The sequence below is a fragment of the Pelodiscus sinensis genome, chromosome 20, assembly GCF_049634645.1.
Source record: "Pelodiscus sinensis isolate JC-2024 chromosome 20, ASM4963464v1, whole genome shotgun sequence".
NCBI lineage: Eukaryota > Metazoa > Chordata > Testudines > Trionychidae > Pelodiscus > Pelodiscus sinensis.
In genome coordinates, this window is record NC_134730.1 from 17,673,916 (window position 1) to 17,688,178 (window position 14,263).

At 40.8% G+C, this 14,263-nt stretch overlaps 1 protein-coding gene across 7 annotated transcripts in view; it reads left to right on the plus strand.

Moving 5' to 3' along the window:
- STXBP4 (syntaxin binding protein 4) overlaps positions 1-14,263 on the plus strand; it is a 161,063-nt gene that overhangs the window by 50,365 nt on the left and 96,435 nt on the right. For all 7 annotated transcript variants that reach the window (XM_075903819.1, XM_075903820.1, XM_075903822.1 and 4 more), the window contains 4 exons: positions 1,632-1,728; positions 3,334-3,446; positions 4,294-4,383; positions 12,995-13,060. In XM_075903819.1, the coding sequence (XP_075759934.1) occupies positions 1,632-1,728; positions 3,334-3,446; positions 4,294-4,383; positions 12,995-13,060 (366 nt within the window). The remainder of the gene's footprint in view (positions 1-1,631; positions 1,729-3,333; positions 3,447-4,293; positions 4,384-12,994; positions 13,061-14,263) is intronic.

Sequence of the window (14,263 nt, forward strand, 5' to 3'; positions counted from 1 at the left end):
GGAGACAATTAAAATCATCAAGTGAGTGATAGATGGTAAAGACGGAGTCCTCTGGTTCATGTCTCTGCCACTGCAGAAGTGTTCCCTATTTCTCACTCTTTTTTTGTGTGGGGGGGAAGGGGGAAGGGTCTGGTTTACTTTTAAATGGCCCAAAGGATGGAATATTCATCTTCTGCACAGGAAGATTGTACGGGTTCATCTAGACTATGCCGAATTTGCATATCTACTTCCGATCTCACTTCTAAAGTGAGATCGGAAGAAGACATGCAAATTCCCACGGAATTTGTATATCCTCTTTCGTCACTTCGGCATAGTCTAGATGAGCCCTAAGTGATTTATGATGATAAACATCTTTGCGTGCAATTTTCAAAAGTTTTGAAGAAATTACTTTAAACTATAATATTTTATCATTCATTAATTTAGAAGATTCAGTACAATCTGGAAGATTTAATACTCCATTATGTTTAGTCTTCCCTAGTTTCATTAGCACTACAAAGAAAACATTATTGGTATCAACATTGTCTTGTACCCTGTGTAATGTGTTCTAGATTATATATTATTTTTTTAAACTCAGTCTTATAAAATAAATTTGAGGTGCACAAACTCATAATTCTCTATAACTTGAAAATAGTAGCACCAAATTTCATGTAACTTGAGAAAACAATACAAAATCTGGAATGACATTAAATGCTGAAACTTGATATGAAAGAATTCTCCATGCTGATGGTCCAAGTAAGTCAAAATAGGAGATTTGTTTAGAAGCATGACCCTTAGGGTATGTCTAGACTACACGGCTCCATCGACAGAGCCATGTAGATGAGGTTACTAAACATAGGAATTGAAGCAGTGATTTAAATAATTTGCCGCTTCATTTACATCAAAATGGCCGCTGTGCTGTGCCGATCAGCTGTTTGGCGGCACAGCAGGGCAGTCTGGACACTCCGCGGTCGACAACGGAAGCCTTTGTCAACCGCTTCGTTATGCCTCGTGGAATGAGGTTTACCGGAGCAGTCGACAAATGCTTCCGTTGTCAACCGCGGAGTGTCCGGACTGCTCCACTGTGCCACCAAACAGCTGATCGGCACAGCATGGCAGCCATTTTGATGTAAATGAAGTGGTGATTATTTAAATCGACACTTCATTTTCCTATGTCTAGTAAACTCATCTACATGGCTCCGTCGACGGAGCCATGTAGTCTAGACATACCCTTAGTGTGGCAAGTGATGCCCATTTTCCTTCATTAGCTTAGTGTACTCTAAATTTCTCGAGTCTCAGGTAGCTTCTGATAGTTTTATAAACCAACACTCAGACACTATGATGATGAGAATAATATAAATGTGGTGAAAGTCTAATCTTAATGTTTTGGGGCCAAAATATGATGACCAGGGAAAAATTATACTGTCACAAATATTGCATGCTAATAAAGACAGCTACCCTGAGGGGTCACCAGGGCTCATTTTCTCATGTTTCTTATTTAGCTGTCTTGTCTTTGAGGTTTACGAAACAGTGACCACACAAGATAGAACTTGTTAGTAAAGGAGAAATATAATGAAAAGGCTTTTTTCTCATTGAAGGCAGAAATCACCAACCCCCTTTAAAAAAAAACAAAAACCAAAAACTTTATCTTTTAGGCACTAAATTATCTCGGGATTCAGCCCACAGATGAACAGCACCAAATCCTGAGGCACCAACTACAGAAAGATTCTAAAGGGACAGTATCTTTTGGAGGTAACCATTTATAGAATGCCCTCGAAAATAATGTAAGATAGAAACAGAAAGCTTGTGTATTTTCAGTTACAATAACCTTCCCATTAATGTGAGTTATTAATATAATGAAAAACAATTTACCATTGTGAGGTCAGATTTTGATTATTCTATTTAACAATAAATTTGTAATTCTGAAGCTACCCATTTGTAATGGAAGTCTGATTTCTTCTTTATGAAGAATAGTCTCCACTCACTAGCCTTTAAATGCAGTTGGCTCTGACTTATACTAATGAATTTTCAATGTTGCTTTAAAAGTAGAGTATTATTATTAAGTCTGAGGGGTTTTTAAATGAAAATGGTCTTAATCTTTAAGAAATCACTGCTTTCTTTGAAAAATAAAAACAAGGTATCTGTTTTATACCAAATTGATTTTTGCAAACTACTTCTAAATAATATTTCATATATAACAGTTTCTGAAGAAATAGGCATGAGATTGAAGCATTCAGTGTAATTTTAGTTGCTATTAATTTAGGCATCACAGACCTTAGAAGTTAATCATTTTTCTTCTCTAAACTTCTTAAATATTAATTATCTAATTCTTGATCTCTGAAACTGAATTGTAGAATTTCTAGTGTCTTCTTTATTTCATATTTTCCAGTCCATGGGACTCACTATAAGAAGCTCAATATTTATTTTGGTGAAAATTCATGTTTTTTCTAGATTGGTGAAAGTAACAAAAATATGTTTTTATGCAAACTTTTTCTCTGTAGTGAAAGTTTTTTTCCCTTCCTCAGCCATCTAAAAACCATACAAGTTCTGAGTTTGACAGACCACCATTACATGGCTTTTCTTTGTTCCCAAATCCTTGACATTTTATATGGTGTTACCTCAAATCATGGTATGATTTGGACAGAACTAGACTACACTCTAGCTTCCAGTAGCCATTGTAGCAATGAACTATCTTTTTCAGTCTGGCTAAAAAGATAATTTAGACAAAGGCTATTGAGACTGCAGTGATTTGGGGGTTTCAACTCTATCTCAGGTAGGCAGCTGGCCCCCAAAAATGTAACTGTCTGTGCACTCCCCCATCAAGAGTTAGGAGCTTACATAGAAAAATGTACAACTCAGAATGGTATGAAGCTTTCTTCATTTCCTATAGTCACCATGTCTGCTCTCTGAAGCATCAGGTTAGTGAGAGTATCCTTTGCTGGTATAGTATGAATGCAAGTAGCCCTAATTTAAGCCAGTGACTTTCTAGGCATAACCCATCCCTAAAATTGGGAACAGCAAAGGTGTAGTTTATGTCTTCTTCAGCTCCTTCTCCCACAAAACTTGCTCTATGTGCAGCTCAGTCACATACCAAGACCCAAGCATAGGTTTTCAAAATTCCATTTTCTGATTTTTTTTTTTTAAACAAACTTCCTCAAAAGAACTCTGCTGAGATAAGCTGCAGACAAAATTGTGGGTAGATTGTTTTATCTTTCAGGAAGTTAATGGAGGAGCTCAACAGTGTTATAAAGGAGCTTCTGCTACTCCATAATTTAGGATGTCAGACCAGCATCCTACATAATCTAGGGAAAAACTTTTAAATTGATGGCAGACTACAGTAACTAAACTCTATTTTAGATTTTGTTCAGGTTGCAAGAAATCTGTTTTGCTTGCAATTGGATGAAGCAGGTGGTGACCAAAGACGTATAACATTTGGTGCCAGTGAAATTGCCAATTTATTAGATTCACAGGTAAAGTATCTGCTGGAGCTCAGTACTATTTATCTATTATGAAGAATAAATTTAACAGAAGTTAATTTACTTAAAACTATTCTAATTCTTAGACAAATTTTTGAAACAGTTTTGTTATCATGGTTTTCTTTAAAGTAACCTAGTTCTTAACAAGGCTTTAAAAAGCCTTGTTAAAGCAACCTATTTTGCAGGAAGCAATTCACATAAATATGTTGTGAATTAGTATGAGTGGATAACAGTGTTTTATTGAAGTTTCTTAAAGGGGCTGATGATTGCTTCCAGCAGAGTGAGTAATAAACAGCTATATGGCACATTGATTTGGACCTTCTTGCACTTGGGAATCATTTTATTTTATAGGTAATTTTTAAGAAGGAAAGGCCCCAATGTTCTAGAAATACTGAATGTAATTTATTCCTTTGTCTGAAATAAAATAGGAGGGAAGAATAGATAGATTTTGGGTACTTTTTCCTCAGAAATTTTTGTGGATAATTCATTAATCCATTTTAGCAAACAAAGTTATTTTTTTCATCGCAGGAAATCCTGTGACTAGAGGTGGTCAGAAAATGTCAGTTAAAAGTGGTTAGATTTTAACCAACTTTTTTTTGTTTTTTGTTCTAAACTGAAAGTTTTCATATTTGGTTGCTGAAAACCTCTCATATTTTGGAGAAACAAATAGCATTTTCATTATGAACTTGTTTTAGCCATAAAAATTAATCAGTTCTACTTGTGACTTTCTTTTAACAAGACTCTGTTGTTAAAGAGATCAAGCATTGTGATAGATGCATTTAACCTAATATTAGTTTCTATTTGCTTGCCTCTTTTTTCTTTCATATTTTACTACACACAGCTTGTATCCTGTGATTCTTTGGAAATGGATGATGTGGAAAGACTTAAAAGAGAAAGAAATGAAGTTTTAAAAGAAATAAGTAAATTAAAGGTAATGTTTAATTTTTATCACTTAAAAACAAAATATGGGAATATGGCATTTAACCTGAATTTGAATTGTATAGCATAAAAGCATTGATACAAGAGAGAATAATATTCAGTGGTATCTGAAGAGCATATGCATACCGTGTGTTTTACAGACATTTACCTTTATTCCTTATACAGTATATCTGCGCTTTTTCTATCCTGAATGTCAGGAGAAATGAGACTAAAGACATTTCAAAGACAGACATTGTGTGTATGTGATTTATCTGATCTATTTATGAATTTTTGTGTCCCCAGTCACCATAATATCTAATCAAATATCTAATAACCTTTTAGTAGTCATGAAAGATGCCAGACTAGCAGAATTGGAGACTCGGTCATCAAATCTCAAAACAAATATAGCAAAGAGTCAGTACCAGTGCAAACCTTTCTCAGTCATGACCTGCTACTGCCAGTATACCTTAATCCTAACCAAGAAAGCCCATCTGTTGGGGTAAAAGACAAGCTCCATCTCCATGCTCAATCTCAGCTATAACTACTATCTAGTGCAGTGGTCCCCTACCTTTAGAGCCTCCCGGGCGCCAGGGACGGGGACAATCACGCGCCGGGCGCCCAGGGGGTGGGGCCACGCGTCCTGGGGCACGCCAGGGGTGGGGATGCCCTTGCACCCGGCGCTGGCATGTGCCCCAGGGCCGGGGCCGGCGCTGGGGCTGCCCGAGCGCCGTGGGCCCGGGGCCGGCGCCGCCACCCGAGCTGCGTGCCTGGGGCCGGCACCGGCGCCGCACGCCTGCATCTGCCTCGCGGCTGGGACCGCCCGAGCGCCACGCACCAGGCGCCGGTGCGTGTCGCGCACCTGGGGCCGGCGCCTCCAGTGCGCCGCGCGCCGGGGGCAGGGCCGGCCCAGGTTGTCGGCGGGCGCACACAAATGCCCCGGCGGGTGCCATGGCGCCTGCGGGCACCGCGTTGGGGACCACTGATCTAGTGTGATAACTAGTACAAGCCTTGGTGGTTTTTGTGATGTAAACAACTGCCCTTTGGTAAGTGAATCAGAGTCATTCCACATAGGACAGTGAGCATTTCTCAACTTTTAGCCACTAGTTAATTGAGCTGGATTGGAATTAGCAAACTAAGACTATAGAGAGAGCACTGTATAGCCCATTATGAATCTTTTGAGATGTCCAAATCCCATAACACCATATTTCTTAAATGTAAATATTTTTTCTAATCTCTCCAATAAAAGTCTGTCAACAACTAAAAAGCCCTCACTTACCAGAAGAACAAGTAATTTATGTTTATTTTGATTTTAATTCTTAGGTTGAAGCAGTATAACATTGACATGTTTTGGAGATTTATCATTCAGGCTTCAGTTCAGGAAACTATTCCTGATCATGCCAGCCTGTGAGCATGTGCTTAACTTCCATTGAATGGGATTTAAGCAAATACTTAAAAAGATAAATATGTGCTTAAGAGTTTTCCTGAATCAAGGCATGTGATAACATTACCAGCTGTCCTTCTAAAACCCGCAAGTAGTAGACTCTTAATCAGCCATCCAAAATTCACCTAACATTTTATCCTGAATGTTCCAAAGATCTCTTGAGATGGGAGCTGAGTATTCTCAGTAATATATAGGAATCTCTCAGCACTTTACACAACTGAGTCCCTTTAGTGGGAAGATCTTCAGATTTGTTTGACTATCATGTCACTCTCTTACTTCTCTCACATACATGCCATGTTACTCTCATAAGGTATGTCTACACTACGGGACAAATTTGAATTAAAATACACAACTTCAGGTAATTGTGTAGCTGAAGTCAAAGTAGCTTAACTCAACTTTTGGTGCTGTCTACACTACAGGAAGTTGAAGGAAGAGCACTCTTCCTTCAACTTCTCTTACTCCCCATGAAAGCAGGGTTACCAGTACTGACCGGAGTGCCCCTCTCACTTTGATTTAGCTGTCTTAACTAGACCACTGGAAGATCGACAGTGGCAGCTTTGATCTTCCTCTGTAGTGTAGATGTATCCTTAGATGACTTTTTGTAATAGAAAGATGGCACCTTTAGTCAAAATTTATCTTGTAGTTAGGGCAAAATCCTATACTTACTTTGTTACCTCTGGAAGCACTTCGCTTTTCTGTCCATTTGTCTAGTCTAAAAAAGAAACACTTGTCTGGGATATTGTCATCTCTTTTTAAAAAAAAATGTGGTGTCATTTTAGCATATGTATTAGTTAGAGATAAAAATATTGTTGCTTTGATTAATTTTTGTTTTGCTCTTGCTATAATACTCTGTTTTTATATGTGGATTCTTGAGAGCTGTGGATTCTTGTCCATTTGTGTGGAATTAATTTTAGGCCAAAATCTAATCAAATTAATCAATAAAGCTTTAAAAGAGCCAGTTTGTTGGGGAAACCCATTCCTCTTTTAATCCAATTTAATCAATGGATCTTGTTATTTCCTAGATACCAAGGATATACGTATTTTAACAGTTCTTAAGATATCTGTATTTCTAATATTTTATCAGCATTTTAAAAAAACTACCTAAATTATGTTTCTTTTTATAGGCATACTGTGAGTTTTTATTGGCATACTGTTTCCCACTCAGTAATTTAAATTTCAGTATTTCCTAGCTAACCTAGTTGTATAATTGATGTTCCTGAATGACTGACAGTAAGTAGTCTTAATTTGCTCAGCAATGAGGCAGCATACTGTCCCTTTTAGAACATTAGACATGAAGTGTTCCCTGGACTTCTACAATAAATGCTTGAGATCAGAGGAGTTGTTGCCTCTACTGTATACTAATACTGTGGTATTTTAATTTATGTTGAATTTGTTTCAACCTTTTATAATTTTTTCAGTTTAGTTGCACTCATGTTGGATACTCCTGAAAATTTCGGATTGGGTATTGTGACGGGGCGGTGGGGATCACAAGCCCCAACCCCGCGCCCCGCACTGGGGCGCCGCGGGGGACAGGCGCTGAAACGCCTGAGCGGCTCTGCCGCGCTTATTCGGCGGCGGCCGGGCAGCGGGGATCGCAAGCCCCAACCCTACGCCCCACACCAGGGCATTGCCGCGGGGAAGTCCGAGCAGCTCTAACGCGCCGGCCCAGGGACGGCGGTTGGCGCAGGCACAGGAGCCTCCGCCTGGAGGGGCCGCCCACGCACTCGCCCAGCCCCTCCCGCAGGGGGCATGCGCTGGCGTCCCTGAGCAGGAGCGCGGGGTTTAAAAGCCAGACAGCCTGGACACAGGGGGTGGAGGAGGGAGCTCCAGGGAGACGGGGCGAAGACGATCGCTCTGGACGGCGGCGGGGCGGAAGGACCGACTGCGGACCCAGGACGGGCAACTGACTGTCCCGCGATCTGAGTGGGTGAATCAAACCCGAAAAACCCCACTGAACCAAACTGAGACATACAGACCCGAAAGGGTCGGAGGAAGCAGCCCAGGACGGGGTCAGAAACCCCGGGGACCGGTGCGTTGCGGCCATAGCCCCCCCGGTTGGGCAGCGCGTCTCAGACGCACTCCCTTAGGGTCCTGGGCTGGGACCTGGAGAGGGGGTGGGCCCAGGTCCCCCTCCGCCCCGGTCGGATACCGGGGAGCCACCCAAGAGACAAATCAGCGAAAGATAACGACCCCTCTCCCCGAGATAGGGGCTGGGACCGTTACAGGTATATTTAAAGAAATTACTCGGATGGCTACATGTTCTTAGACATCAAAGAAGGAAATTAACTCTAGTATTCGGTCATTTAGGATAACATCCTACAAGGAGCTGAGTTTTTTTTAACCATTAACTTCTGTATTGAAGGCAATCGACAAGTTGTAGTATCCCAGATATTCAGCATACAGTCTCCTTTTCTTAAAAAAAAATCCCAAAACTTGTTTATTCTTAGTAATGCTGCCATATTTGCACTAATAATCCCTCTCCCTTCAAATATTTGTAGACTTTTATAATATCTCAACCTCCCCCCACACCTGAAATGGTTAGTTCTTTTAATATGTACTCAATGCCTGTCTCCCTGAGCTTTTGGTAATTTTTGCTAAATTTCATTTGGTGGTTCATTTGGTGGTCTGATTTTGCATATATGCTGAGTCATGCTATTGTTGAATTAAGTGGGATGGGAAGGGAGTTCTAACAGAACTCTGAACTGGAATTCATGAAAACTGAGTGAAACTACAATTCATTTCACACAAGCTACAGACCATCACAGATGACCAAATCTCATTACTAACTTATCTGATCTGAATTTCAACCAGTCAAGTATAGGCTGATCGATTAGTATCCTGATACCAGTCTCCTTAATCATATGTTCTTGCTCACCTTTGTCTTTTTAAATGTTGCTCTGCTGTCCCAGATGAGTCTTTTATGTTCCTCATAGGTGTAAATGAGTATAGTTCTCTTAATTTTAGTGGAACAAAACTTACTTTCAATCACCAAAGATCTGGCACTATATGTATAATTCAAAAATAAAAATATTATACCCATCATAGCTCAAACCAGAATATAATTAAGAGTTTGAATAATAGTCCATTTGATCAGTAAATGAATGGTAGACTCCTAGGGTATGTCTACACTACAGCGCTAATTTGAACTAACTTAGTTTTGCTAATTCAAACTAGCATGTCCACATTAAGTGGACCCTGAACCGGGGTTAAGGATGGCCGGAAGCAGTGCCGGCAGGGCATCAGATGAGGACTTAGAGCGTGGAGCTGCTGCCTCAGGCTAGCCGAGGGCTGTGCTTAAAGGGACCCGACCCCCACCCCGGACAGACAGTTCTCAGGGGTGCCCCGCTTGCAAAGCAGTCCTGGCTTGGAGTGCCCTGAGTGCCCACACTGGGCACATCACAGCACTCGGCCATCAGACCGGCTGCACTTGCTGCAGGCTGCCATCTGGGGAGAGGGGGCAATTGGGGGGCTGCAGGAGAGCTTCCACCCCCAGAAGCCCGCAGAGCCAGCCCAGTCCTCCCCATCGGGGGCTCGTACCCCATTCCTCCCTCACCTCCTTCCACTTACCCTTCCCTAGCCCCCCTTCCTGATGTACAAAATAAAGAAAACGTGGTCAAAAATAGAATCTCTCTTTATTGAACAAAACTCGGGGAGACTGGGAAAAGGAGGTGGGAGAGGGGAAGAGAGAGGGTGGGAGAGGGGAGGGCAACTACAATGATCAGAGGTTTGGAAGAGGTCCCATATGAAGAGAGGCTAAAGAGACTGGGACTTTTCAGTTTAGAAAAGAGGAGACTGAGGGGGGATAGGATAGAGGTCTCTAAAAGCATGAGTGGGATGGAGATGGTGCATCAAGAAAAGTTTTTCATTAGTTCCCATAATAGAAGGACTAGAGGACACCAAAGGAAAGGAATGGGTAGCAGGCTTCAAACTAGTAACAGAAAGTTGTTCTTCACAAAACAAATAGTCAACCTGTGAAACTCCTTGCTGCAGGAGGCTGTGAAGGCTAGAACTAGAACAGAGTTTAAAGAGAAGTGAGATAAAGTGATGGAGGTTGGGTCCATGGAGTGGTATGAGCCAGGGGATAGGAGTGGTGTCCCTGCCCAAAGTTTGTGGAAGGCTGGAGAGGGATGGCACGAGACAAATGGCTTGGTCACTGTCTTCGGTCCATCCCCTCCAGGGTCCCTAGGGTTGGCCGCTGTCGGCAGACAGGCTACTGGGCTAGATGGACCTTTGGTCTGACCCAGTACGGCCATTGTAAGCTCAGGGCTCAGGGTCGGGGGTCTCAGTGGACCACCTTGATTTTCATGCACATCTGCTCCTTTAAGGGGGCCGGGGCCGGGAGGGGGGCATACGAGTTTCCCTGGTGTTGGCCAGAGTGGCCACCAGGGAAAGCTGGGGAGGGCTAGCCTCCCACTAGTTCGAATTAAGGGGCTACACAGCCCTTAATTCGAACTAGTAAGTTCGAACTAGGCTTAGTCCTCGTAGAATGAGGTTTACTTAGTTCGAATAAGCGCTCCGCTAGTTCGAATTAAGTTCGAACTAGCGGAGCGCTAGTGTAGCGCCTATCAAAGTTAATTCGAACTAACGTCCGTTAGTTCGAATTAACTTTGTAGTGTAGACATACTCCTATTGTCCTCCATGAGCTTTGGATCATGCCCTTAGCAACTCCCTTTAGTGCACTGCAGACATTGCTAGGTCTCAGTACATTTACCAGTAACGTTTATTAAATACCTTTTATTAAGTACAAGTTGAGGCAAATTACAACTGACACTTTTCAAATTCAATATTCAGTCCCATATAGGAAAACTCAGAGTGTAAGTCATAGTGCAGACAAATATTAAAAATATTTGCATGTTACAAAAACAAATCAATGGAAATTAAATCTTCTCCTGTATTGATTAAGAACATAAAGTTAATTAGGTTCCTTCCATTTTGTACCAAAAATGAGATTTTTTTAATAGATTGCCAAAAGTAGCTATATAACAGTTGTTACTATTAGGTAATGGAAAAATGCCTCTAATACAGGTTTTTTGAGAGGTTTGATGATTATAAAGGGCATCTTTCAGGCCACATATACAAATGCATAATATTTATGATAAAGATGTTGAGTAATTTATATTCTTGGCAAAAGAATATTGGGAAAAGATATGGCAGAATATCAGAAATACATTCAGCTCATCATTTCTGATTTCTACATAACAAAATCTTTAAAAGATTTTATTTGACACTAGAGTGACTAGAGAATAGCTTTTTTTTCCATAGCCATAGCAAATGCGGGAGATGCCACAAATTACAGCAAATGTTGTTGCAATATATCCAAAGTGCTCTTTCAGTTCTAAAACACAGATCTGTTCCTCTGCAAAAATTTCTATACTTAAATTGGTAGAAAATGGATTCTTGACATCTCTTGTAGTGGCAAAACATCTAATTCTCTGAAAATGGAAATCTAGCACTTCCAAGGTATTCAGAATGGTTGGAAAAATGTTCAGAGATTTAATAGGAAAAAACTGTACATATATTGCACAGTAGTGGTAGATGAAGTATAATTTGAAGGATGTATGTATTGTTTTCCTGAAAAAGTAAACAGAATTTTAAAGAAATGTCTGCAAGTCAATACAATAAATTACATTGTGTTTTCTAAAAAATGGTCTTATGCCTCTCAGAGATTGTCAAAACTGAAAAAATCTTTGTTTGTTCTTCCGTATAAATAAAAATAATGCAACAAAATTCTATTATATTTTAAAAGTATAGATATTAAATAAGTATATGTGTGCATAATTCTCAATAACTGTTCAAGAAAGATAAAGGAATACATTAACTATACAATGGCCAGTCTATCTAAAATATTAACCTCTAGAGCAGTGATTCTCTATCCTTCAATCAATTTGAGAATTTTATGACAAGAGGGGGGCTACTGGTGCAGAAGTCTCACAAAATAAAAAATACAGCTGCCACTATGATTGTAACAAAATACTAGTGTTTCTGGTTTTTAAGAGAGTTTATTAATGAACATTATTACCTGTCCTTTGGTTTCCAAATGGACAGGGAACATGGGAGAACAGCGCTGCCCCCTTGTCATTCCAATTGTTCTCTCAGTGCTGCAGAGGAGGGTGTTAATTTTCTGTCCTGCCTGATGCATTGCTCTTCTAATACAAAGAAGCAATGAATCTGGATCACTCTGCTCTAGGCCCAGTTGGGGTACCTGCTTGATGAATCCCCTGGGGGGAAGAGTACCCCAGCCCTCAGGTGCGGAGGTCCAGGATCAGGCCCAACTCTCACTGCATCCTGGTGTGGATTCACGGTGTGGAATTGGATAAGCACACTCACCCATCTCACCAAGCATGGGTTCTGCTGCGGCTGCAGCAGCCAGGATTGCGGCCATCATGGCAGGGTCTATGCCCTGGAGCGCAGAGCTCCCTCCCCACCTTGCACATCCTGTGCACCCTGCTGTGCACCTCCTCAGCCTCCCTTCTGCCCTAGTGCCCAGCTTCCACTGCACTGTATCGTAGCTGCACAGTCACCTCCTCAGCTCCTGGGGCCTCACCTCTCTCCTAGCCACCAGCAGTGGAGAGTCTTTGTCTCTTCTGGGCCTTCCAGAGGGCAGTGGACTTCTTGTAGGCACCCCCCAGCAAGCCAAGTAGGCATTGCCAGGTGATGGTGATCCCAACCCCAAGGACTCACTGACCTGGATGCAGGAGCACAGCTTGTGCCCAGTTAGCAGCAGCTGTATCCACTAGGTATTGGGCAGGCTCAGGGTGTTATTGCCCTTCCAGTAGAGCATAGTGAGCAAAATGGGCATGTGGGCAAAATGGTTCCAGCCTCAGCACTGAAAGGGCACGCTGTGGCCAGTATGAGCCTCCTGCTGCCTACAACAGGACCAGTAACTGATGCTGCAAGCCCAGCCATGCCAGGGCTATGAACAGCAAAGCCTTGGTTCGAATTAAGCACTGGATGGTGGACCACCCAGAAAGTCTTGGCAGGCCACATTTGACCTATAGGGCTGCTTGTTGAGTATTACTACGCTTAAGATTACGATTTGGTCTGGTTCCAGACTTTACTGAAGTTGTCATTTGTTTGTATTCCTTTTGTGTTGAACGTTGTGGCTAGAACATACTACCTGTCCATATTCCATGGATATCATTTTGCTGCTGCATAACTAATTAGTCACTGTTTCTATTAACAGGAAGAATTGTCTGAATCTGTAGGTCTACGAAAACAGTTAACAGAGGAGCTACAAACTGTGAAACAAGTATGTTGTTGGGAGAAAGGGGGGAGGGGGAGAATAATATAATAGTGTCTTTTTTTTCCAGGGAAGAAGGTGGAATTTTTTGTGCATTTTATGGTTTTCCCCTGTTACACTGGTTTCACTTCACTTGAGTAACACTAACATAAAAATAATATGATTGAATAAAGAATCATACTCTGTAGATGGAAGTATTTCCCCTGAACAAATGAGAGATACTAGGGCAGATGTTCACAGAACATTTCCCATTATCTCAGTGATTGAGTAGATAATCCTCAGAATGTCACACTGTTAGCCCTTTATTTTTTCTGTCGCCTTTTTCATGAACTTTGTGAGGATGGTTAAAATGTAATTTAAAAATTCCATATTAATTCCCTCTGATTTATATATGAGATTTGCTCAATTTTCTCAAACTATAAAATAATCTCTAACTGCAAGTGCTAAATATTCAACCTGGGGTATGAAAATTCAGCTGTATTTTTTTTTTAAGTCATACATTGTTAGTACAAATAAGATTCCTACAGTGAGAGTTTAGCTTGCCATTTTGCATTTAGGATGAGGAAAGCCAAAAAGAACCCTGTTCCATTGCTGTATTGACTCATCAGTGCTAGCTGCAATGTCAAAGTTTTCATTAAAACACAAAAATATGACTCAAAAGGGTTAAGGTGGCATAAAAGATGCTGTCTTCCAAATTTCTGAATATAACCTTTCTTTGGATAACCTTATCCTTTCTTGCTATTGCTGTACAATTAGAAATCTTAAGTACAGTACTGTTAAAAATCATGTAGTTGGTAAAAATGATTACGTACACAATAATGTAGACAGTAGAGAATGGTTTATTGGCCAGATAGCAGAAAAAAGGAAGTGTGTGAGTGCCTAGGGTATAGCATTTGAATCAAATAAAATAAATGTAAAGATTTCTTCTTTTGCCATCATACTTCTGCTTTTAATTTTGTGTATAATTATGAGAGGGAGGAAAGATAATTTCTTAATTAATCTTTATGTTCCTCTTAAAATAGTTTTACATTTACATTTGTACAAAAATAATTAATTGGAAGGATAAGGGTCATTGTGTCATTCAAATCACTTCTATGCAGTACTATCATGAATTTATGTGAAATTTTGCAACCATGGGTCATGTTCTGTACTGTACCGCTAAACAAAAGTGTAAGATGTGAGGGAGTATTCATAACTGTGTACTCATAAAGG